The sequence below is a fragment of the Lutzomyia longipalpis genome, chromosome 4, assembly GCF_024334085.1.
Source record: "Lutzomyia longipalpis isolate SR_M1_2022 chromosome 4, ASM2433408v1".
Classification (NCBI taxonomy): domain Eukaryota; kingdom Metazoa; phylum Arthropoda; class Insecta; order Diptera; family Psychodidae; genus Lutzomyia; species Lutzomyia longipalpis.
In genome coordinates, this window is record NC_074710.1 from 12,661,157 (window position 1) to 12,686,318 (window position 25,162).

A 25,162-nucleotide genomic window follows, 5' to 3' on the forward strand; every position below is an offset into this window, starting at 1 on the left:
GGGATTTTACACGATTTGATTTTCCCGGAATTAAATTTTCACGAGCTTTCAGAATTTTTGATGCCAATCGACGCGGCATCGCCGTCTAAGCCCGGTAAACACAATTTCCCTGGAAAATTCAGTGAAAAACGCGCGAAAATTGAAAAAAAATTGATCGTATTACAAAATCTCCGCTCGAGGGCGTGGATGTCGTGAAGCAAAATTCGATGTTTTGTGTGTGGGGACTGGGAAGAAGAAGAAGATTTTGTTTTTCTTTTGCGAAAAGAGAAAGAAAAAAGTGATTTTTCTCCATTTTCTCAGGGATTTCGGGGAGAATGGCAACAATAAATGATTTACCCGATGAAGTTCTCGAATTCATCATCAACCTCCTGCCACCGTACAAGGATGTGGAAAGCTGTAGATTAGTTTGCAAAAGATGGGCGGATCTTGGCAAGAGTAAGATTTGATTTTTGTTTTGTCTTTCCTGACATTTGGATTGAAATTTGTTCCTTTGGGGATCTCCTAATTTACTAGATGCTCGTTTCCGGAAGACAATAAATTTCCAACGTAGCGTGGCGGAAGGGAATTTGTGCTGGAAAGAATGGGAACCACCAGATGCTGTGGCCCCCAGGATTGCTGGACGTTTCTCCCACTGTGCTGCTGTGTTCAAGAGTATAATGTACATCTTTGGGGGTGGTAGTAGCAAAGTGACAACTTTCAATGACTTGTGGGCCTTCAATTTATCCACACGCACGTGGATACGATGCAATTCCCATGGAAATCATCCCTACCCATCGCCCAAGGCACGCGCAACGATGGTGTGTCACGAGGGGCAGCTTGTTGTCTTTGGGGGTTTGCGGTACCCACCAATTTACCCGCCCTTCCAACGGGTGTGCCTCTTCGATGAGCTCCACGTGTACAATTTGGAAGAAGAGCATTGGTTCTATCCGAAAATTTCAACTCCATGGCCACCGGCAATGGCAGGGCATTCAGCTACAATTCACGGACGTCAGATGGTTATTTTTGGTGGACTCCAGGAGACTGCATTGAATGTGACGTACTCCAATGATATTTGGTGCTTGGACCTTGAAACCTACGCGTGGAAGCTTCAGGTAAATTATTCATCCAAAAAGCCTCCAGAATCCCCAAAAAATTTCATTAATTTCCATTTCTCTTTGCAAAAAAAAAAAAACAGAAAACATCCCCAACAAAACCAGAGCCACGTATTGATCACTACCAGATACGTCTGGATGATGAACACCTCTTGATTGTCGGCGGTGTTGGTGGTGTAAATAATCCCTTTACAGACATGTGGCTCCTCACGATGATCTCTTCGGTGTGGTCGTGGAAGGAGATCCCCGTGAGGAATAAGAAATGCGGTGCAACACGTATGTGGACCAATCCATCGTGCCATGTGGATGAGAAGCTCATTGTATTGGGGCAGAATTCCACACTTCCGAAGGATTTGCAAATAACAAATCAAATTCGTCTCAATATTCAAGCACAACGCACCTTTCCGCAGCATCAGGAGCAACACAGACTAAGAAATCCCTTTCAGGATCCCCCCAATCTCACAGCTCCACCACCACCCCTCTATGGGGGTGGACGTCGACAACCAGCGCGGGGAGATGCCGCCGCACCGGAGCCATCGCGTGTACGACAAAATTTCCCACGTGCCTCATCGGATCACCATCATCTGGGTATGATGGCATTCCGGGAATCACATTCAGGGCTAGATATGCGTGAACGGCGACTTGCGGCATTGCAGAAGCGTGAACAGGAACTCCAAGCACGTCGTGGTATGCCACTCGTGGTGCCCACTCCCAAACCCACACCATGTCCCCCCAAGAAGACACGACAAAATTGCGAAGCTCTATTTATCTGTGATCTCTCCCACGTACTCCATCCCCATGAACCCTTCGTCGAGTGGCAGGAGGTGCAGGATGGTGGTGTCCTCCCGGGAGCACCCGTCAAGACAATTCTCTCGAGTCTCGTGGCTGGGAATGGGGAACTCATTGTCTTTGGTGGTCTCGAACAGAACACCAATCAAGGGAATTACACAGCTAATAATTATCTACACTTCATCACAGTACCCCATACGGTGATATGAGTGTGTCTCCTTATTTCCCGGAAGTCATGTAGCGCCCCCAAATTCACCTTCAAAGGAATTAAAGAATAAAAAAATATTTTCTTCACCAACTGTTTGTTTTTTTCACAATATCTTAACCCTTTCGCGTTCATTGGGTCATGCATACACGCAAGAGTGAAATATTTTAATTTTCTCAAATTTTTATGAAACTTATTGTTTTTCCAAATTAGAAATATAGATTTAATTCGCGCAGAAGAAGCCAAAGAAGATGTTTTTCCTAAGAAAAATTCTCTGAGGGCATGTTTCACGTGAAACACAAATAATGAAACATGCGCTCTTTGTATTACGATTTTATTCTATGGATTCTCTTAAAAAATATTTGCCACTAAAAACGTTTCCTTTGGTCTAATTTACGTCAATTCTATCTCATTCTTTCCCATCTTGAAAAAATAATTAAACTTATAAAAATTATGGAAAATAGAATGTTTCACGTTTGTGACTAGTAGCGGTATGGGTATGACGCAAAAGACACGAAGTGTTAAAACACGAAAATAGATTTTTTTTGCAAATTTAGAGTTTATGAAACTCCCCAAAAAAGCAACAAAAAAAACTTTCTGCCAAATTACAAAAATTATAAATTGAAAAATCAATTATTTTCTAATTATTTCTTGAAAGAAAGATGATTTTTTGCAATATTTATGCTTTATTTAAGTTAATTGATGATTCATAAATTACATTACATTTATATATTTCTTCATTTATTTTATCTTAATATCTTTTCCATCATTCCTTACAAAATATAATTTCAATTAATTTTTCTTTTTTTTTATTAAATAAAATGTTTATAAATGACATTGTTTTCTCTTTTTTTTTTGATTTTATACCATTCCTTTTTTTATGTTTTACCACTAAGCGTTTGACGGTGTGTCAAATGAAAAAAATAGATGGATTTTTTTAGGAAAAAAATGATGAATAATAATTAAAAGAAATAATATAATATATACATTGGATAAAAATTTTCTCAGAAGATCATTTTCAATTGAAAAATTAAAACTATTTTTTCTCGAAATATTTTATATAATACGTCTTAAATTAACCACATCTCTCTATAATGCTTTTCCTATCGCATCCTACATTTAACATTTATTTTCTTTTTTTTTTTTTAAATCTGTTGTCTATTAATATTCACTAATATTTGATTATTTTTTTTTTAATGGAAGTGTTTTATTTCTTCTTCATCTTACTCAAATTTAGGATTTATTTCTCCATTTTTGAAGACACGAAAGAACGTTTAATAGTTTCTGTTGAAAGAAATGTTGAAAATACTTTTTTTTGTTATCAATCTGTACCCCTCTGTGGGTCAAAAAAAAACAAGAAATATATTTTGATATATTTTGGCTCAAAAATATTAAAATTTTGGGGATTTTGCAAATTGTTTTTAAGGTTCTCTCCATCAAAATTAAAGGAAAAAATGTGAAGAAAAAAGTAATAAAATAGCATTTACAGTTTACGTCTTGACCGACCTGATTTGCCGTTTTCTTTTTATTTTTTTTTCTTTGTAGCTTTATATTTTCAAATAAAATTTTTCTTTTTCATCAAAGAATCAAATAAGCTGTAACCAACTGACAACCCTTTCACGACCGCATTGTGACTATGACACATTAAACTGTTTTAAATATACTTTTTCTTAAACTCTTATTTCTAAGAAATGGGCTCTATTCAGCGACCAAGAAACCTTTGAAATCTTCGAAATTTGTACTTAAATTTCAAGTGAATTTCAAGGGTTTCTTGGTCGCTCAATAAGGTCAAATATTTGGGAAATTTTTTTAATCTTTTTTGCAACATTGAAACAATGACCATTTAACATTGAGAACCATTAACTCACACTGATCAACATTTATGTAAGTATTTAACTTTTAAGATGTGTCCAAGAACGTAGCAAGGGTCGTAAATTGTTCAATTTTATAAGCTCATTGACAAATTTTCTCAAAGTGAATCTATACTAGAATTCTAAAATCTATTCTTTAAGGTCGTGAAAGAGGTTTAAAAGAAAAAGTCCAAAATATTCCTTCTCTGGAATTTCTTTTACAAAACTGCACAAACCGGAAGATCAAAAGCTTAAAGAATGTCTGGGTAAGTGTCTAAAACAAGGCGCAAAGTGTTTTCTTAATTTTTTTTTAATCTATTTTTTAAAATTCAATATTAAATATAACTTTTTTTTTTCAATATGGGCATTGTTATTAATTGATAAAATACTTCGGAAATATTTTTTTACGTAATGTGTAATAATTATATCTTTTGTGAAAATATACCCGGCAGGAATATAGTTCCCTTACATTCTTTGTACTTTTTGATAGTTTTCTATTTTTAATTATGATCCTTTCACGAAAAATGCCCTTCCGGAGAAGTTATTCGCGACTTTGCTGGCATGGGGCTCAGTGCCAGGGATGTTGGTTACAACCTCCCAATGGATATACAAATAAAAATTAAGCTATGTCTGCAGATATAGCAGTAATCCTGTAATCCGAACTTATATCTCATAAAACGGTTCCTTTAGAACACATAAATTTGAAAATCCCAAGAACTTGTATTCTTTCCGCCAAAATTAATTTCTTTAATTTTTTTTTTCAATTAAAAAAATTAAAACAAGTTAAATGGTCGAAGATTTTCATAAGAATTTCTCCCGGTATTTTTAGTATGATGGCTTCTCATATGCAGAAAATTGCTGGAAAAAATAAAACTATGATCTAAAAAATATTTTTTGTAAAACAAAAAAAAGGAGATTATTCGCTTTCTATAAAAACATTTCATTTGAGAAAACAACTGGGATATGCGTAATAGAGAATTTCCAAAAAAAAAGTAATTTGATGTTAAAATTCGGTCACTTTTGAAGTTGAGAGAGAAGAACACGAAAATTGACCTTTACGAATTCCCGACTTTTAACTGGCACTACGTTTCGGGGACTTATACCTCCTTCCTCAGGCACAAAATATTTTGGAGAAAAAGTGACCGAGAGATCCCCAAATAATTTGTACCTGAAAAACGAAGCATATGTCTCCAAAACGTAGTTATAATTAAAAATTAAGGTTTTCTGTATAGATCTAATCCCGTGTTTTATCCCCCCCCCTCCCCCAAAAAATAGTAAACGATCACCAAAAATTCTCATCACTCTCCACTCTAAAATCAGCTAGAAATGGTCTGTAAAGATTTGCTCAAAAATTTACATAATGACGTCACAAAATTGATTTTTTGTCTCATCCTGTGCATGAAGCATAAATATATCATTTCAAAAATAATCGACGAAAAAAGTAACGTAATAATGACGTCATTGTTTGCATTTTAGAACAAATCCTTCTTGGCTTTTCTCAGCTAATCCTTGTGCTGTAAATAGTTAAAGTATTTTTGACGATTTTTTCTTTTTTAAATTCTCTACAACATTACGTGGATCCTGATTGCTTTCACGAATAAGGAGTTTCACCTAAAGAAAAACGAGTAAACTCCTTTATTTTATTCGAGATTCATTTAAAGGATGGTCTTCCTGCTTTCTTTGTCTCTTCACACCATAACCATATTATTTGTTTGATTTTTAGTAAGGAAAAAAAAAGAGAATAAACTCTTTTTTGTAACTTAAAATACGAGAGAGAAAAAAATAAAAAAAAGCTTTTGGGATAATCTGAAAGATTCATCAGAATAAATATTTTTCTCACCATTTTTCTGCATAATTAAACGAATCCGTCACTATTTTTAGGCCGCATTAAGTTCAATATATAAAAATATATTTTGTAGGTATTCAAAAACTTTTTTTTTGTGTTAAAAAAAGTCACATTAGTACCTATAAAATTTTTCCAATAATATAATTACGCTCGCTTTAGCCAATTGCATGATGCGTTTGAATAATTTTTATAATTTCTATTAATATGCAAATTAAGGCAATTAATTTCTTTTTCATTCATTTCTTTTTTTTTTGTTAAATTCATCGAAAAATGTTCTTTCGTCATAAAATATTAATCCTTATACAAATATTTTCTATTTCATTTCAAATTACACAAAGACGTCAATATATTTTTTTTTAATAATCTTCATCAATTAAGACAATTTTTTTGATATTTCTTTCATGATGTTCTGTTGTATATTTTGTTTTTATTCTAAATATTTTTCAACGACTTTTTTTCCATTTAAGAACAATGTTCAATAAAACATTTATATTTTCTGGGTTTTTTACCAGTTTCTTGTAAATTCTTTTGACATTTATATAGTGTTTATTCTTTTTTAAATTCACGATTAAAATTCAGAAAAGGTTTTCTTTACTTTTTTTTCTAAAGAAAAAAAATTATTTTAATACCAAATATATTGCCACAACTTGTACTGGAATTTAATCTAAAAGGAATCTAATCAGGAGGGGGATCAATGGAGTGATCCTTTTCTACTCTTCTTTCGTTCATTTCATTTTCAATCTCAACATAAAATCCTCCCTCTGTGCACATCAATTACTACAATAATTTTTGTTTTACATTTCATGCCATTTTTTTTCTATATGTTATCTACTTTTCAATGATTGCTGTCGATACACAGATTGATCCCTAAAACCTCAGTATTAGGCAACAAAGTGCCACAAAAAATTTTACCAAAACAAAGAAGACCGAATCAAATATTAAGCATGCATTTTTAAACACCCATAATTTTTTTTTGAACATGTAGTGCAATTTTTATTAATTTATGTTGTTTTTTCTTACTATATAAGTTGTGGCAATAATTTTCTTTTTTCATCTGCTTTGAAAGAGAAAATAAAGAGAATGAAAGAAATCGAGAAATTCACGTAAATGAAATGTCCTTGTTGTCCACGGATGTTTTGCTTTCTTTTCTATTTAGTTATCAACATTGTCTGTTGAAGTAGACTTTTTACCAACTTCCACTTCCTTTGGTGGCGTTTCCTGATGAATAAAATAATATATTGAATAAAATTAACGTTATACGCGCATTAAGAGGATTAAAAATGGATAAAAATCATAATTATGACGTCACTTTTCACAATTTGCCATTAACCACGTGACGGATCGGAATAATTTTTTTTTAAGTTAGGGGACATGATTAGCAACCATTTGAATCCGAGTTTGTTCAAGTCGGTAAACCACAGGCTGAGATATAGTCAAAAGTATATTTTTTCAATATATGGTTAATTAAAATGGTTGCCACGACAGAACCGCTTGACCGATTTTCAAAAATTTACCAGACTTGGAAAGGGAATTAAATTACCTTTCCACTAATAATCTATTTGTCAAAATCGGTGCACTAGTGGCCGAGATGCAAGAGGTCAAAGTAAAAATTTGTGAAATCGTGAAAAAAAACGCTTTTGCCTTGAATTACCAAAATGGCTGCCAAGAAATAACGGATTGACCGATTTTCAAAAATTTACCAGTTTTGGAAAGGTGAGAAATGTCTCTTTTTAAAATTAATAAATTTTTGAAAGTAGGATCAGCACAACCGGATATATAGCCACATAAAATTTGCCTTCAAAAATAACCCATTTTAGCCTTGCCCGGAAACTTTTCGCGGGTAGTGTATATAGGTAGGGGAAGACGGGGTAATTTGGCCATTTTGGCAAAGTCATTAATGGGAATATCTCAAGTATGGTAAATGCTAGAAAATCCATTTCTCCACAGTTTATACTCCCCATAGAGATAATCAATCGTACCAAGTTTGAGAAAAATCCGATCATTAGATTTTCTTTTATTTGATAAAAATCATTTTTTTCACTTTTTCAAGTGCTTTTGGCATTTTGGAAGTTCAACTCTTCCGATAACTTTTTAATGGTTAAAAATTAGTTTATACGTCACTAAGAGTCATTGATTCCTCATAAACACGATAGTGACATCCATTTTCCGATATCTCAAACAGATTTTCCTGTGGAAATGGTTTTATTCGGAAAATTGGAGTGGGGTAATTTGGCCACTTGAGTTCTTCCGGCACTATTTTCCGACGCACGTTCAAGATATTCACTATGGTTGTGCCTTTTAATGATTTATTAATTATTATAAACAATTTATACTAAAAAAATTTTAGCTAAAAGAAGAAATTTACGAAAATCTGAAAAACGGCTACTTTTAGTTTTTGCTCTTTTATGGTTGAGAAAATGTTAAAGTTTGAGTCTCTGTTAAATATTTTTATCTGGAAAATTACCGGAAATGAATCTTAGATAAATATCCTATCTTCCAATAAAATAATCGGAAAATTAAAAAAATTTTTATTGTCCAAAAATTTTTATGTTTAATAATTTGTGAGCCAAAGTGTCCAAAGTACCCGTGCTCGGGGTAATTTGGACACTAATCTAAGTGTCCAGGAAAATGGAAAATTCACCCATTTCTCATCGAGATAGAGAAAAGTGTTATATGGAGAAGTTGTAGGCCTGAAAATTTCCTACAAAATAGAGCTATTTGGTATTCTTCATACATACTACCATACTTGCTTGATATATCCCAAAAACCGCCAAAGTGGCCAAATTACCACGTCCTCCCCTACCTACTTAAATATTTAATTTACTTACCTCTTGCATTGAAACACGCTCGCGTTCATGAAGAGAATTGATAAGTTCTCTCAAATGTTGATTTTCTCGCCTTAGCATTTCCCTTTCGACATCTCTCTCATTTAATTTTGGCTTCACATAGAAATAGGAGAAAAGTTATGAATATTACTTTAAATATTTGAAGATTAATTAAAATGTAAACGAGTTAAACTTACCAAAAGTTGCGATACGAGTGCATTGAGTGCAGTTGTGTGACTTGAAATGAGATGACATGGAACTGCGGGTGTTAACGATGTGGCATGAAGGAGGCGATTTGGCCCACAAAACTCAGCTATACCACCCTCTGTTTCTACCAATTCAATTTTAGCCTTATCACTTCCGACGTCATGTGCACCACCCCCAACATATGCCTCATTCACTTCAATTTGCCCCATGACTGGTGTTGGCTTCTGCTGTGCCTCCGAACGCATCTCAGATTCGGTCTCCTCCGGAATGGAATTTGTGCTACGTCTCTTTATCTGTTGCTCACACCTTGCTGGTGGACCAATTGTTTGCAACTCCACAATCTCACAATACCCATCTTCATCTTCATGCACGGAATCTTCACGTTGCAACACAGGATGATGGGTCTGCCTACCAGCTGCCCGTGTCCTGTGACAATCATCACATAGCGCCATTGATACAGCACTTATCTCTTGAATTTGACTCACACGCGTGTAGTCATTGAGCGCCTCCGTGAGTGATTGCACTTGGGCAAAGGCAGCCAAAACCAAATCACTCGGATCCTGAAATGAGGCAATCTTGTGTTTTTATCGGGAAGAAAAGACGAAGGAGGATGAGGAGAGAAAAAAAAGAGAAAAAAAGCGAATTTTAGAATGAGGACAGACACATGCGAACAATCACAAAAAATAGGAAGATGAATTAATGAAAATAAACCTTCCACAAAAAATTAACATGCATTGTTTTTTTTTTCATTCTTACCTTTGGCGCCTCTGGTTGTCCAGCAATGTCAGTAATTGCTGAAAAGTGCTCACTCGGCATTCTAAACATATCACATACAATTTGCTGTTTCTCCACCAGCATTCCCTTTATTGACTCATCTAACCGTCGTAGGCGTTCTATTGAGGACAAAATTAACGTTCAAGAGATATTTTTATTTAAATTTGATTAAATATTTTTTTTCTATGGATTAAGAAGAAAGATATTTGATTTACACTACTCACCAGCTGGTGTGAGAACAGGTTCTGCTGTCAGGGATGGACTGACGGTTATCTGTACTTCACTGGGTGCCACCAAGGAGCACTGCTGTGTGAGTGTCCGTGTACTGCAGGAATTGGAATATCCATTGAATTTATCCTTTTTCCCCTCATCTGCATCTTCAATTCTCTTCTCCTCCCCACCATCATCCTCCTCCTCGTCCCCATCATCATCCTCATTCCCGGATTCACGACTTTCTTCACTATCATTCTTCTTCTTGCTCTTAAAACGCATATCTTGTGGCTTTTGTTGCTGCTTCTGGGATTTTCTCTTCTCCCTCGCTGTCTCATTGCGTCGTTGACCATCCTCAGACTTCTTGTCCACCGTTGTTGCCCCAATTGCCGTGGCCACCTGATCACCTGGTGTTCCCGCCAAACCGGGTAAGTCATTCCTATCGGGTGTCATCTCAAAGGAATCCTTCTCCTTTGAGCCCCCACTCGACAATTCAGTGTTAAGATCATGACTCCCGCGTGTTCGGGCTTTGTATGCTTCAGCTGCATCTGAGATATGTTTAAACCACCTGCACAACAACAAAAAGTTTTTTTTCACATAAAATAAATCAAAAGAAGATTTAAAAAAAAATCTCGAAGGAAAATATTGAGAAGGAGCAAAAACCTCTGGACAAGTGATGCTCTCCGCAGGGGAACTGGCTCACTTATACTTCCACGTCGACGTTTTTCTTTCTTACTCAACACCCCAGTACCACCACCCCCATTGCTAGCTACACTTCCGGAACAAACACTCTTTCGTCTCACACCATAGAGTACGTCATCGGGTGTGAGCAAATTCATTCTCTATTTCCCTTTATTTTTGAAGAAAATTATTTCTTTTTTTTTTTACTTTGTCCGCCTGACTCATTCAACCAATATTCTGGTCATCTTCACCCAGGCACCCACCAACCAACAAGCACAAATGATCAATATTTTTCTTTCACTCGCTTCACATTCTGATTTTTCTTACAAAAAAAGTATGTGGACGTCCAAACAGTCGTCGAGGCGCAAAAGTTCCAACTTAAATTCACTTTTTTCTGCTTTGTTCAGTGTATATACTACCTACATACACATTAAACACTCTTAGAATGTTATTCGACACACATGGTATGGTTTCCGCAATATATCTGCGCAATCTTCTTTAACCTCCACCACTGATAAGAAATCTGTTTTTTTGTTTGAACAAGTAGATAATTTTGGAAAAAATAATAATAATATATTGATAAAATAAATCGAATATGAATTCTGAATATTATTATGAGATAACGCTGGAATAAGAACAAATTCTTTATTTTTTGCTAAGTTTGGGTTGCTTAAAAAATTAATGAAGTAAAGAAATGTTTTATTAAATTTTTATTTCCTAAAAATATTCTTCTAAATAAAAGTGAATAAACTCCTTCAGAGTATTTTCTTATAAATATTATATTAGGCAGTATAGTTTAACTAAAAAAAAATATATAAAAAATTGCTCTGCATTCACCTAACTTATTTCATATAATGAACATTTAATATTCCCAAGAAATAATCATTTATATTGAACAAAATGGATAACATTAATTAATTTAATTTCTCAAAATAAATATACAATGTGCATGGAATATTAATGAGAATAACGTAGGGTGTTTCTCAAGGTTTTTTTTCTTCTATTTAATTTCTTTTTTTAATGCATTTCTCACAAAAACTTGTCAATTTACAATAAAATAGATAAAGAGTTACATGGAAAAAAAATAAGAATTTTCAAACGTGAAAAGAGAAAAGTCAAACAGTTCAATTGTAAAAGTAATGTCAAATGTTACAGAACAAACGTGACCTTTTGCAAATATCAATCGTTTGAAAAGAAACGTTACACAATCGATAATAAATATCAAATATTAGACGACAAAACGTCAAGTATAAAAAAAACGTCAAATGTTAGAAAAGAAACGTCAAAGCTTAGAAATAAAAAAGTCAAATGATAGGAAAGAAAATTAGAAAAGAAACGTTAAATGATCAATATTAAATGTCAAACTTTACAGGAGAAATGTCACACGTTAGAAAAAAAAACGTCAGTCATTAGAATGATCTAAGCAAGTTATAAAAAAAACTACTTATTCAGTTTTTTTTTAATTAAAAATTAAAAATACCCCACAGAATAGATTTCTGGACTATATTTCCCCTCTAACTAACACTAACTATTTAAAACGTTAAGAACATAAAAGAGCACCAAATAAGTTACAACAAAAACTTTAAACTAACTACCTACATTAATTAAATTAATTATACGATTTTTGGTCTAAAGAAAAATAATTAAAAAAAAACATTTTTCTCACCGAACCACCCTTTTCTTTACTACATTCAGAGACAATTTATTTAGAAATTCAACTTATTTGCAAAAATAAACAATGCATTGCCTTTTTGTAAATAATTAACCTCATGGTCTAATTTAAAGAGATCACTGTGTGCATTGACTTTTACTTTGATTTTTTTCTTTTCATTTACTCAATTGAAAATCCGTGATTTATGCGTGTCACGATCTCGACACGGGGGTTTAATTTTAAAACCATCCCACACATGGCGCTCCATACTCACTCTTTAGAACTTTCATACATTTTGCTTATGAGCTTCCTCTTTGAAGAGACAATATTATTACTAAATATTCCAATTGGATTGTCTGTGTTCGATTTATTTTTATCATTTTGTGTATTTAGGCTGGTTACACGTAAAGAAACCAATAACAAGGAATATATTGTTGTACTTGACACATCTCCTTACAAGCATGAATGACAAAAATATAGCGAAAAAGGTGAAAAGTTTTACACCCAATTTGTTCTAAAAATAAATCTCCCTCTTTTTTTTCCTTTTCAAGAAACTATTTAATTTTAGTGGAAGAAGTTTAGGAAAGGTATCTCCTGGGATGCGTTCTTCCTGTTTTCCCAATTTCCCAACCTTTATTTTTCTGCCCTCTTCTTCGTGAAAGAAAGATAATACAACGAATGAGAAATACAAAATTATTCAAGGAATCCCCTCACCTTGAGACAGTTTACAAGAAAAACATTTTTCTTTCTTCTTGCAGCACAGTGAAAAAGTATGGAAAAAGGCTTCTTCTCGCATGTCGTCTTTTTGAAATAACCAATGAATTTCTTTCGAGATAATTTCCGTCTGGTCGTGAATGGGGAAAAATGCAAGAACTCATCAACTTTACTAATATCAATAAATCACACCATTGACTGCTAATTCAATGTTCTCTCAGCACTCAGAATCCGCTTTTACATTAAGCTCGTAAGTTTTTTTTTCTTTTCTTAAATACAACAGATATAGTATTTTGATCAAATTTTTGCTATTTTAGTCAATTATATTTAATTGAATGAAGTGCTCAAACTGTGAGAAGTAAATAAACAATTTAAGGTTCATTTAGTACTCAATGTACTTAATGTTTGTTCATTTTTAAATTAATGCTTTTTATTACTCTTCCTGGGAAATTTAAACTACTTCCAGACCGATTTGATTTTTTTCCAAAATTAATTCAAAAGCATTTGGGAAATTCCAGGAGTTGAATTTTGAATTACTCTCAAGGGTGTAGCCAAAACTCTAATCAAGATTTTTTATGTTTTATTTGTCTTTTGTTAGAATTAATTTATAGAGATTTAGAATAGATTAAAAATACGGAGGTTTGTAAAAAAAATTATTTAACCATTTGAAAGAGCTGTTGCATTCAAATTAATAACTTTTGACAATTTATTCGTGCAGTTTTAACTTTTGTTATGTCTCTTCTAATATTTGACGTTCGTTTTAACGTCTGACACTTATTTTCTTACGTTCGACATTTTTTAGTCATGGCATTTCCGTAAAATGTTTGACGTTAGACGTTTACTCTGATTACCCTTTTCCAATCTTAAAGCAACGTAGTACAATTTTGAATCACAAATCATCTAACGTAATCTATCGTTAACTTATCCCTAAGTGTTTTGAACTGTATATGCATTCGCTGCGGTTCTTTACATTTTGTGCATAAACAATCTCAGACATTCTCAAGAAAAAGATGGAGGTGCTGTCTGAGGTGTACACACATTTATAAGCCCAATGTGATGGTGTGGTGGCCATCAAATATCAAGTGATGTGTGAAGGTGTATTTGCACAAATGATCAATTTATTCACAAAACTGCACCACAAAACCCCATTCACCACAAAATGCGTGTGGTTTGTTTTTTTTTGTCGTATGCCTCTACATTTCACATAAAATGAGTTAAAAAATATTTCCAATATAAAACACGAGCCTTTTTATTCAATTAATTTTTCACCAAAAATTCTACCATTCATACACCGAAAAAAAAAACTCAAATAATTGGAAGACACGAATAAAAGCATGAAAAACAAATTCGTCAATTAGTTCCAATTAGCTTTGTACAAAGAAGGTTTTTTTAGTCATTTTTTTTCACAAAATATATTCACTTTTAAGCATGACACCAATAAAAGTCCATCACTTTATAAATATAGAATGAATCTGGCCATAAAGGACTCTTGCATTCAGTGTCATTGGGGAATTTTCCATTTTCTATATTTTATTATCATCCTCAAAAATGTAAAACAAACAGAAAAAAAAAGAATTTCAACCATATTCCAAAAGTACCAGAAAATTATTATACTTACAAACGAAAAAATACTATATACATTGCAAATGTTATTTTTGCCATCAATGGCACTGACTTCGCGTTGTGATAGTGACATTAATTAAACTTGATGTAAAAGTGCAATGGAAAAAATATAATGTGAAATGATTTAATGGTGTACGCTAAATGGAAATTCAAATTGAATTCCAATATATTACCTTATGCTCATTAAATTGATATACAGACAGATAAAAAAAAACATCTCACAGCAAAGAGGTAGCTCATTAGGTAAGTAATTAATTACACGGCTGATTAGTGCTAAAGTTTTGACAATATGTAATTTAAGATTTAAAAATTATTTTACATTGTAAAAAAGGAAAATAAATAATCAAAAAATACGAAAAACACATAATTAATTATTATTGTAACGGAAAAGGATTAATTTTTGACACTGACAGAAAATTGCTGTCAATTGTCAATATTAACTGTCAACTTTTCGGTTATTAAATTCAATTCAAAAATCTTAACTGATAAATTTTAAATATAACCTCATTAAATGATATAGAATGAACAATTCCCTCAGAAAAGCAATCAAGACGGGGGGTGGCAAAGAAAACGCAAACGTTTTTTTTTTTTCCAATCAGCGACATTTCGAATAATGAGTGTGTTAGAGAATTTTCTTTTTTTTTGGCAAAAGTTTTCCAATATATTTATTTTATGATAAAAATCTCGCTAATCCAACAATGTAATTGAGCCTGAGGATGAATATAAATTATTCGAATTAAATTAATTATGTAAATTTTAATATTCTCATTAAATGTTGTATGTTTCCCTTTTAGTTTTTAAAATTCTTTTTAGTAAAATTCTTTTTTAAAAATAGATTGTAAAAATTCTCAAAACTAATAGGACAACTCTCAACAATCATGATGCATTTAATTAGGCCCCCATTGGGATTTTTTTGCATCCATTTTCATCTCAGCACAATGTCAAATTGCACTATTTTTGTCACCACACACCATGGAGTGTCCACCTTTGAAATTCTCCGACTAAACTCCCAACTAATTGCTCATCGACTGCATTAAAATCAACAACATTGTATTGATTTTATTTGGAGTGTGAAGTGATTTGTTGTTCATTTTTTTTTCATTGCAATCTATCTCTTTTTTTTCAAACATTTTTTTTTCTAGTTTTTTTCTACTTTTTTTGCCTAACTAAAAAATAACTACATACATAATGTATATACTTAGGTGGATTATATATGTTTTTCCCTATAATTCCTTTTATATCATATTTTACATATTTTCTTTTGTAAAAAAAAAAAAGAATGGAGATCGATTTTAAATTGAAACATTTAGTTGATAGTGTACGAAACTACTGCTATTTCAGCACCATTGTAAATTTAAGGAATATGTTGTGAAAAGTTTGGCGTAGTTCCCCTGTTAGCGTGTCCCCCGGTCGATTACAACTCCCCTAGTTTTGTAAGTCAAATACATTGTAAAATTTTTTTGTATAGTCCATTAAGGTTCTAATGTAGTTCCATAGGGCATGCCAAATAAATTCATTCATTCATTCATTCATTCATTCATTAAAGAGACACAACTAAAAGCAAAATTTATCTTCAGAAACTAAAAAGGAAACTGTTGCTTTCAAAAAAAAATTTTTTTTTTTCAATTAAACAATAAATTAAATCACTTTTTACACAAAACTGAATTTCTCTTCCCGCATAACCTTTCACATAATCACAACGAAACTTCCTTTTTGTATAATAAAATCATTCCTCAATGCACAATTTAATTGTCATTTAATGGTGGCACACTGAAGAATTTAATTTTTTGAGGAAATTTATTTAAAGGAAAAAAAACCAAAACAGAGTTAAAGCGCAAACGTAAAATATGGCGGAAAAGCTCCATGTGACTTGTGGTCTCATTGGATGCCAACACGAGACTGAAAGAGTATTTCAGTGACTGCCAATGTTATTCATTTTGTATGATGCTTATAGAGAGAGTTGAAAATTGCTTGGTAAGAATCGCACACAAACCCCCTCATTATTCCTTTTTCAGCATTAAAAACTTGCATTTCTCTCCGTACCATAAAACACATACCCCCTACATAACTCTCAATCATCCTTTATGCTGATGTTTAGCACATACCGCGTGTCAAAGATTAAATTCCCCGCGCGATGGTGTACAACTCCCTCATGTGATTTCATCACCCTTGTTTTTGTAATGGGAAAATAGCCGAGAAAAGTTGAAGGAATCCCCAAAGTTTGGATAAAGTTTCAATGTCAACAGAACTTTTTTTTATATAACTTCTTTCGTCTACTTCTTGTGGGCTTTCCCGACAGCTTTTAGCTGTGTTTCTTTCAGACACAGCTTTTGTGTACCGAGCAAAATCGAAATTCGTCAGATCGGGCTCAAACTTGGGATGAGCACGAATTAGGGTCCCCACATTCCAAAAAACGTATGCGCCAAAAATAAGTTTTTTCCGGCCGTCCGGCCGTCCGTCCGGCCCTCCGGATTCTAAACTTAAATTGCAAGAGAACGGTGATAGATAGAGACTTGCGGTAAACGGCAAAGTTTAAATATCGACCTGAAGAAATCCGATTATGAAGTCAAATCCACCCCCCCACCCCTCCGTCCGCCATTTTGGATAACCTCAAAATTTTGTTTTCGCTATATCTCAGCCCCTATTATAGCTAGAGGTCTGAAATTTTGATATGTTGTAGGGCCCATCAAGAGCTTTCCAACGATACCTCATTTTCGAAAATCGGTCAAGCCGTTTAGTCAATATGGCCGCCACAATTTTTCATCGAAAATCGACCATAACTCGAAAACGGCTTGACCGATTTTGATCAACCCGGGGTCAAATGAAAGATCTCAACAAACCCTACAACTCTCTAGAACATCCGAAGTTTCAAAAGTGACCGCTAGGGGGCCAAAAATCAAAAACAAAATTTTCGATGAGTTTTCGATGAATATCTCGAAAACGACGACATAAATTTTTTTCATTTTTTGATATGTTGTAGCTGACCATATTATCTAGCTTCATGCCAAAAATGAAGAAAATCTATGGATCCGTTCTCGAGATATAGCCTTCCAAAGTTGGCATGTCATATCTCGGGTTCTACAAGTCCGATCTTGATCAACTCAAGCGCAAATGAAAGGTTTCGAGAAACCCTACAAATGTCTAGAACATTGCAACTTCGAAAAATGTCCGCAAGAGGCGCTAAAATCGAAAACAAAGTTTTCGAAAATTTCGAACTCGAATTTTTCGAAAATGGCGACATAAATTTTTTTCATTTTTCGATATTTTATAGCTGACTTCAAGACCTTTCAAACAAAAAAAAATTTATGAAAATCTATGGATCCGTTCTCGAGATATGGCCTTCCAAACATTTCTTAGGGTATGACTTTTCAACTTTTCCTGACTTTGAGCGTATTTAAACTAATTCGCGTTCTAGTTTGCTCTCACATTATTGGTACACTGAAAGAAACACAGCTCTCGTAAGCTTGGTCAGCTTACCTGTACATTTTTCCCTCTTCTTCACATCGTTCCGGAAAATAAAATACCTACAGTATTCGATAGTAAAGTATGTAGAGAAAATTCTTTTATCATCAAAATAGTATATATTTCCTCACCATTGAGAATCATCTTACTTCGCATTAATCTCAAAAAACAACTCAATTTATTCCGAAATATTAAATGATTGCGCTTCGCAGGCACATGCCATAAATAGTGAGTCATTTCTTATCCAATTCTACATAGAATTTTAAATAGAATAAATTGAAAATCTCATAGATAAAAGTTTAATGACTAAACTCTTTGCATTTAATCAGAAATTTTTTGGTCATAGTTAAATTCTTTCAAGTTTTCAATTAAGTTTTTTTTTTTTTTAAATTTATGAAGTTACTTTATCAGGAAACTATTCTCACAATAATTTCTTTCGTTTAAAAAGAAACTTCTCTAAAAAAATCTATTTAGAACATTCTGAGTATGATAAGACTCTTCAAAAAAAAAGTTCATGTGCATAACTATTTTCAATATTGTTCTGTGTATTCCCAGTTAAACCGTTTCATTTTATGTTCAAAAACTGCGTGCAAAGTAGTTGTATAAACTACCGGATATTTATGCAATTAACTCAATTATTATTCAAAGTGGCGGAAATTAGCTTTAACAGATGCTCTCACCATACTTACACCACAAAAATTCTTCTCTCCACACCTTCAAATTGAATTCAATCACAATTTGACAATGAGATTGGAAATTTTTTTGCAGTAATATACTTAGATAGGTGTTCATATGGAATTTTTTTCTTTTATTCACATTTAATTTTTAAGAATATTTCTATTCAATTAATCACCTGCATGAACAGGATTCTAAGTATCACGTGAAACAACTTTTGCTCCTTGTGATTTTATAATTAGTTGGTATACCATAATCGTGACATAGTATTTTAATTTTAACTCTTCCTACACGTAGATATTTTTATCTTTGGAGAATTTTTTATGATAAATTTTCCATTATGGCTTCATTGTAAACTTTCTCGTTGAGTAATATGTAAAAAAAAAATTATTCTTCTTCGTAATGAAAATCTTATTTATAGACTTTGTTATTGTTTTTTTTTCTAAATAATTAAATACAATCAAAAGGATAAAAAATGCATCACGTTTAATATATAGGGGAACGTGGCCCAATTCGGACCCCTTGAGGTCTTTTTCAATCCGCTATTACTTAAAACTGATAAAACTTTAAACGTAGAAAGTTATGGGAGTTAAAAGAGCATTAAATGGGCTTTGAAATGGTACCAAATTTAAGAATATTGCTTTTTATTTTATACCATTTTTTCTCGTTCTGTGCGGACCTTTGTGAAATGATAAAAATTATTATAAGTTAAATTAATATGTAAAAAATAAATCTGAAACAGAAGTCATTTATTGACTTTTTTTCATTAAATTCAATTGTATTTTATTACATCATCTACCCTATATGCACATTTAAAATTTTTCCCATTACTCTCAGTATGTAATCTCTAAAGTCTCTATACTTGAAATCCTTCTAAACAATACTCTGTCCCTTGTTTTAAAAGAATTCCTTTTATTTCCCTCAGAAAAAATATTTAGAAAATTGAAACAAAGTTTCACTGCAACAAGTAAAAGCAAAAATATCAATTCTTTTCTTTTTTTTTCATACAAACAAACTGTTGCATTCCCTATAAGGGAAATGTTTATACTAAAAGTTTGCAAAGTTATGAGTTAAATATAAATATTTCTCTTGAAAAGAATTATCTTTACTTGCTTTTTTTTTCTTGTCTGGTTGTCGTTACTGGACAAAATATTCCGCAATATTGTCTTTCAAATTAGTTGTGAACGACACAAAAAAGGAAGAGTTCAGACTTTTGCAAATTACATTGACTTTCTTGAACTTGAATGCTATCTTGTGTTTATATTTGCATAAGAAATTCTTAGCATTGCATAAGACCTAACATGGAGATGAAGGTTTTAAAAGAAGAAGCAACCATTTTTTTTAAAGTCAAACTATATGCTTAGGAGATTATTTTCAATGATGACCTTCCTGGCGGAAACTGTGTGAGGGAACCACGCGCCTTCTGTCCTCCAAGAAAATTTCTTTATTTCACCCATATTCTATTATTCATTTTTTTCTCTTCTTTTTCAGCCTCTCAATTTCATATTGAATGAAACTATATACCAAAAAAGCTCCCATTCTGAGAATTAAGCTCACAAATAGAGGAGAAATATAAATAAAAAGTCTGAAGATTTGTTTTCTCGGAGATTCATCGCGTCTCTCCTAAATAAGTCCTGGACAAGAACGTATCCTCGAAAAAAATCTCTTCTTCCCCGATAGTGTGGTCCTTTCTCCCTCTCGCATTTTCCCCCTCTTTCAGTGCCATTCCGCATAAATCTAATTTTGCATTAGGTTTTTTTTTCAAACTGAAATCGCCGCAACATTTCCCATCGACATTTAAAATCGATCACATATTAAAATAAATGAGCTATCGCAACATCAAACAAGCAATAAACGCTTATGGAGTAATTTATATTCAGAATTTAATACAAATACTCAAGGTGCAACGGATCTGCATCAATGCTACAAACACAACACATTGTATTTTTGTCACTTTATGTACACCATTTGATTTAGTACGGTTGAATGGAATTATTTTTCTTTCATTTTCATACCTCCTAAAACAGAGAAAGAATATGAGGAAGAAAAGAATAAAGTCACAACCAGAAGAAGCTTTTCCTTACAGGTGAGGGATTTTTTATCCAATTCGTCGTTTTTTTTCGTTTCTCTCGCCACATTGTTGGATATTATATTATTTTTAAGTTAGAATAATTCATTTTGATATGTTTGACCATCAAATGGAGGTCTATTATGAAAGATTTATGATTTCATGTCTTATTACAATTCTTTTTTTTTTACATCTCATTTCACTTACTCTCCTTCTCAATTTCATCCACACACGCAATTAAATTATTCAATTTTACACACTTTGTGTATTTGGTCAACATTTTGTAGTATTAAACGTACATACCTACTTATACTACTTATTATTGATCCAAATCACAATCAATAATTTTTATTATCTAATTAATGTTGTTGTAGCATAAATTAGGGTTCATTTACTTGTCCAAAAAGGAGATTATTCAGACTTATTCATATGGCATGATATCATTCAAAAAAAAAATTATTCAAGAAAAAAACCTAAAAAGGATTTTTAATTTTCCACTCGGATCATCTTGGGGGTATATTGTTTATTTTATTTTATTTCACCACACGGAAAAAAAATGCAAAACACAAAACTACCACTGATAGGGGAGACAGGGGTAAAAAAAAGTCATTTTGCATAAATCCTCATCTGCAGGATTCCCCAAAGGCAAGAGAATTTCCTCGATAAGTAATTTTCATAGGAAATTTCCTGGCCTACAACTTTTTCTCAGACCACTTTTCCCTATCTCCCCGGGAAATAGGAGTTTTCGAGCTTTTCCTGAACCCTTCCGCTTCTAACTTTTTTTTTTAATTCAGCGGGTAAATAAAGTCACCAGTGGGGTAAATAAAGTCGGTGAAATTTTCCAATATTTCCAAGGATTTTCCACCTGTGAGATTGATTGTAGTTGATAGCTAAACGTCTCACAAATGCACCTTGGTAACGTTTTTTACCATTAACCCAGCTTGTGGGAAAAATTATTGGAGGCCCGATTATGGAGCCACCCAGAATTGGAAATGCTGGTTACAAATTTTTGGAAGCGAAACTAACATTTACTTCGCGGTAGTGTTATTGTGCATATTTTAGGTGCCGAACATTTTTATATGCGTCAAAACTCAACATAACCTCATTTTTCAATGTTTTGAATTTATTTTTCGCGGATTTGGGTTAATTTTGGGATTTTTCGCATCCGGGAGCACATTTTAGCTGTGATTCTTTCTTCAAAGAAGCACAGCTTCTGTGTACACTCAAAAATGCAAAGTCGTCAGATCGGGCTCAAATTTGGGATAAGCACGAATTAGGGTCCCTACATTCCAAAAAACGGTGGCGCCAAAAATCTTTCCGGCCGGCCGGAGTATAACGCTAAATTGCGAGAGAACGGTGATAGATAGAGACTTGCGGTCAACGGCAAAGTTCATATATCGGGTGGAAGACATCCGATTATGAGATCAAATCCACCCCCCCACCTTCGCGTCCGCCATTTTGAATAACCCCCAAATTTTGTATTCGCTATATCTCAGCCCCTGTACTAGCTAAAAATCTGAAATTTTGATATGTTGTAGGGGTCATCAAGACCTTTCCAACGATACCTCATTTTTGAAAATCGGTTAAGCCGTTTAGTCAATATGGCCGCCACAATTTTTCATCGAAAATCGACCATAACTCGAAAACGGCTTGACCGATTTTGATCAACCCGGGGTCAAATGAAAGATATTAACGAGCCCTACAACTGCTCGGAACATCGAAAGTTCAAAAAATGACCGCAAGTGGCGCTAAAATTGAAAACAAAATTTTCGATGAGTTTTCGATGAATATCTCGAGCACCGCTTTATAGAATTGCTTCATATTTTGATATGTTATAGTTGACTATAATATCTATCACCATGCCAAAAATGAACAAAATCTATGTAGCCATTCCGGAGATATCGCTTTTTAAAATTTACATGTCATATCTTGAGTTGCATAAGTCCAACGCCCCGCGAAGCGGGGCGTTTTATATATACACATATAAAATTAAATAAAATATATGCATAGATATATACATTATACATATATATACATATAAAAATGCAAAGATAAATATATAAAAACTGCAAAGATAAATAATAAATATAACATGGATGGAACAGTATAAAGCGAAAGAACGGTAAGTAAAACTTACGGGCTGTGATTCTTTCTTTGTCAGTGAAATGTGAAATTGATGGAAAATTGGGGATAGGCAAATTTTGAGGAAGGCTTTCTCGCGTACCGAATCACAGCCAACGCCCACGATTAAGGCTTTTCACAAAATTTCTGAGCGTTGGCTGTGATTCGGTGCGCGAGAAAGCCTTCCTCAAAATTTGCCTATCCCCAATTTTCCGTCAATTTCACATTTCACTGACAAAGAAAGAATCACAGCCCGTAAGTTTTACTTACCGTTCTTTCGCTTTATACTGTTCCATCCATGTTATATTTATTATTTATCTTTGCAGTTTTTATATATTTATCTTTGCATTTTTATATGTATATATATTAGCTGTGATTCTTTCTTAAAAGAAGCACAGCTTCTGTGTACACTCAAAAATGCAAAGTCGTCAGATCGGACTCAAACTTGGGATGAGCACGAATTAGGGTCCCCACATTCCAAAAAACGGTGGCGCTAAAATTCTTTCCGGCCGTCCGTCCGGCCGGCCGGCCGGAGTATATCGCTAAATTGCGAGAGAACGGTAATAGATAGAGACTTGCGGTCAACGGCAAAATTCATATATCGGGTGGAAGACATACGATTATGAAGTCAAATCCACCCCCCCACCCCTTCGTCCGCCATTTTGAATAACCCCTAAATTTTGTTTTCGCTATATCTCAGTCCCTATTATAGCTAGAAGTCTGAAATTTTGATATGTTGTAGGGGCCATCTAGACCTTTCCAATGATACCTCATTTTCGAAAATCGGCCAAGCCGTTTAGCCAATATGGCCGCCACAATTTTTCATCGAAAATCGGCCATAACTCGAGAACGGCTTGACCGATTTTGATCAACTCGGGCTCAAATGAAAGATATTAACGAGCCCTACAACTGCTCGGAACATCGAAAGTTCAAAAAATGACCGCAAGTGGCGCTAAAATTGAAAACAAAATTTTCGATGAGTTTTCGATGAATATCTCGAGCACCGCTTTATAGAATTGCTTCATATTTTGATATGTTATAGTTGACTATAGTATCTATCACCATGCCAAAAATGAAGAAAATCTATGTAGCCGTTCCGGAGATATCGCGTTTTAAAGTTTACATGTCATATCTTGAGTTGCATAAGTCCAACGCCCCGCGAAGCGGGGCGTTTTATATATACACATATAAAATAAAATAAAATATATATAAATGCATAGATATATACATTATATTTATACATATAAAAATGCAAAGATAAATATATATAAACTGCAAAGATAAAAATTAAATATAGCATGGATGGAACAGTATAAAGCGAAAGAACGGTAAGTAAAACTTACGGGCTGTGATTCTTTCTTTGTCAGTGAAATGTGAAATTGACGGAAAATTGAGGATGGGCAAATTTTGAGGAAGGCTTTCTCGCGTACCGAATCACAGCCAACGCCCACTATTAAGGCTTCTCACAAATTATCTGCGCGTTGGCTGTGATTCGGTGCGCGAGAAAGCCTTCCTCAAAATTTGCCCATCCTCAATTTTCCGTCAATTTCACATTTCACTGACAAAGAAAGAATCACAGCCCGTAAGTTTTACTTACCGTTCTTTCGCTTTATACTGTTCCTTTTTTTATGCAGTAGGAACCTATTTCACAGAAAACTAAGCACAAGCTGTTCGAAAGGAAGATTAGTAATATTTTTTACTCACAGACAGACAGTCAGACAGTCTTAAGTTTTCTTTAGATTTCTTATGAAAAACTTAAGATTTCTTAAGAAAAACTAAAGATAACTTAAAAATCATCAAAAAATATACATTTAGCCTAATTCAGCCTTACTTAGAAATCTTAAGTTTTCTTAACTTTTTTTTAAAGTTTTCTTTAGTTTTTCATAAGAATTCTTAAGAAAACTTAAGACTGTCTGATTAGTGAATTTCACCCAATGTTTCACTGACTTGTTTTTTACTCTGGTCTCCCCTACTGTGTGGTGGCAAAATAATTTTCAATGGGTTAGGCGTCATTTGGCTTTTTTCTCTCTTTCACGTAAAATCCATTGGTCAGACATGGTGGTCGTGGTGTGTTCAAGAAAGTCGCGAAGGAAGAATAATACAAAAAAAATGCTAAAACTACAACAGAGACACCCAAGTAAATTCACCCAACAGATGGCAAATCGATAAATAAGATTTTGTTATGCTACAAAGTCCCACGAATTTGTTATTAATTTAACCGATTGAAACACTTTATGACTAATCATATATCGATTTGAGCCGAAAGAACGCAATGCCAACCAAACATGGTTGGTGTATGTTGTGAGCCCCCATTGGAGAGATATTAATTTTTTTTTAAATAAAATTACAAAAAAAACTTTTGAGTACTCA

General features: G+C 33.4%; 2 protein-coding genes across 8 annotated transcripts in view; one reads left to right on the forward strand and one right to left on the reverse strand.

Moving 5' to 3' along the window:
- The first annotated feature begins 188 nt into the window (after positions 1–188).
- On the forward strand, positions 189–2,178 carry LOC129796397 (F-box only protein 42). Its single transcript, XM_055838302.1, has 3 exons — positions 189–435; positions 514–1,091; positions 1,175–2,178. The coding sequence occupies exons 1-3, from the start codon at positions 315–317 to the stop codon at positions 2,087–2,089; spliced, it is 1,614 nt and encodes a 537-aa protein (XP_055694277.1). The 5' UTR covers positions 189–314; the 3' UTR covers positions 2,090–2,178.
- Positions 2,179–4,757: 2,579 nt separating this feature from the next.
- Positions 4,758–25,162, reverse strand: part of LOC129796382 (rho guanine nucleotide exchange factor 11) — a 102,065-nt gene continuing 81,660 nt past the window's right edge. For 4 of the 7 annotated variants that reach the window (XM_055838262.1, XM_055838259.1, XM_055838264.1 and 1 more), the window contains 5 exons: positions 9,812–10,365; positions 9,570–9,706; positions 8,804–9,388; positions 8,610–8,720; positions 4,758–6,999 (listed from right to left, as the gene is read on the reverse strand). In XM_055838262.1, coding sequence (XP_055694237.1) covers positions 6,934–6,999; positions 8,610–8,720; positions 8,804–9,388; positions 9,570–9,706; positions 9,812–10,365 — 1,453 coding nt within the window. In that variant the 3' untranslated portion in view covers positions 4,758–6,933. The remainder of the gene's footprint in view (positions 7,000–8,609; positions 8,721–8,803; positions 9,389–9,569; positions 9,707–9,811; positions 10,366–25,162) is intronic. The other 3 variants (XM_055838265.1, XM_055838263.1, XM_055838260.1) reach the window with 1 other exon arrangement.

Coding starts and splice junctions, on each gene's coding strand:
- LOC129796397 (XM_055838302.1), top strand. CDS start 315: ATGGCAACAATAAATGATTTACCCGATGAAGTTCTCGAATTCATCATC. Junction 436..513: donor ATGGGCGGATCTTGGCAAGA/GTAAGATTTGAT, acceptor CTAATTTACTAG/ATGCTCGTTTCCGGAAGACA. Junction 1,092..1,174: donor CCTACGCGTGGAAGCTTCAG/GTAAATTATTCA, acceptor AAAAAAAAACAG/AAAACATCCCCAACAAAACC.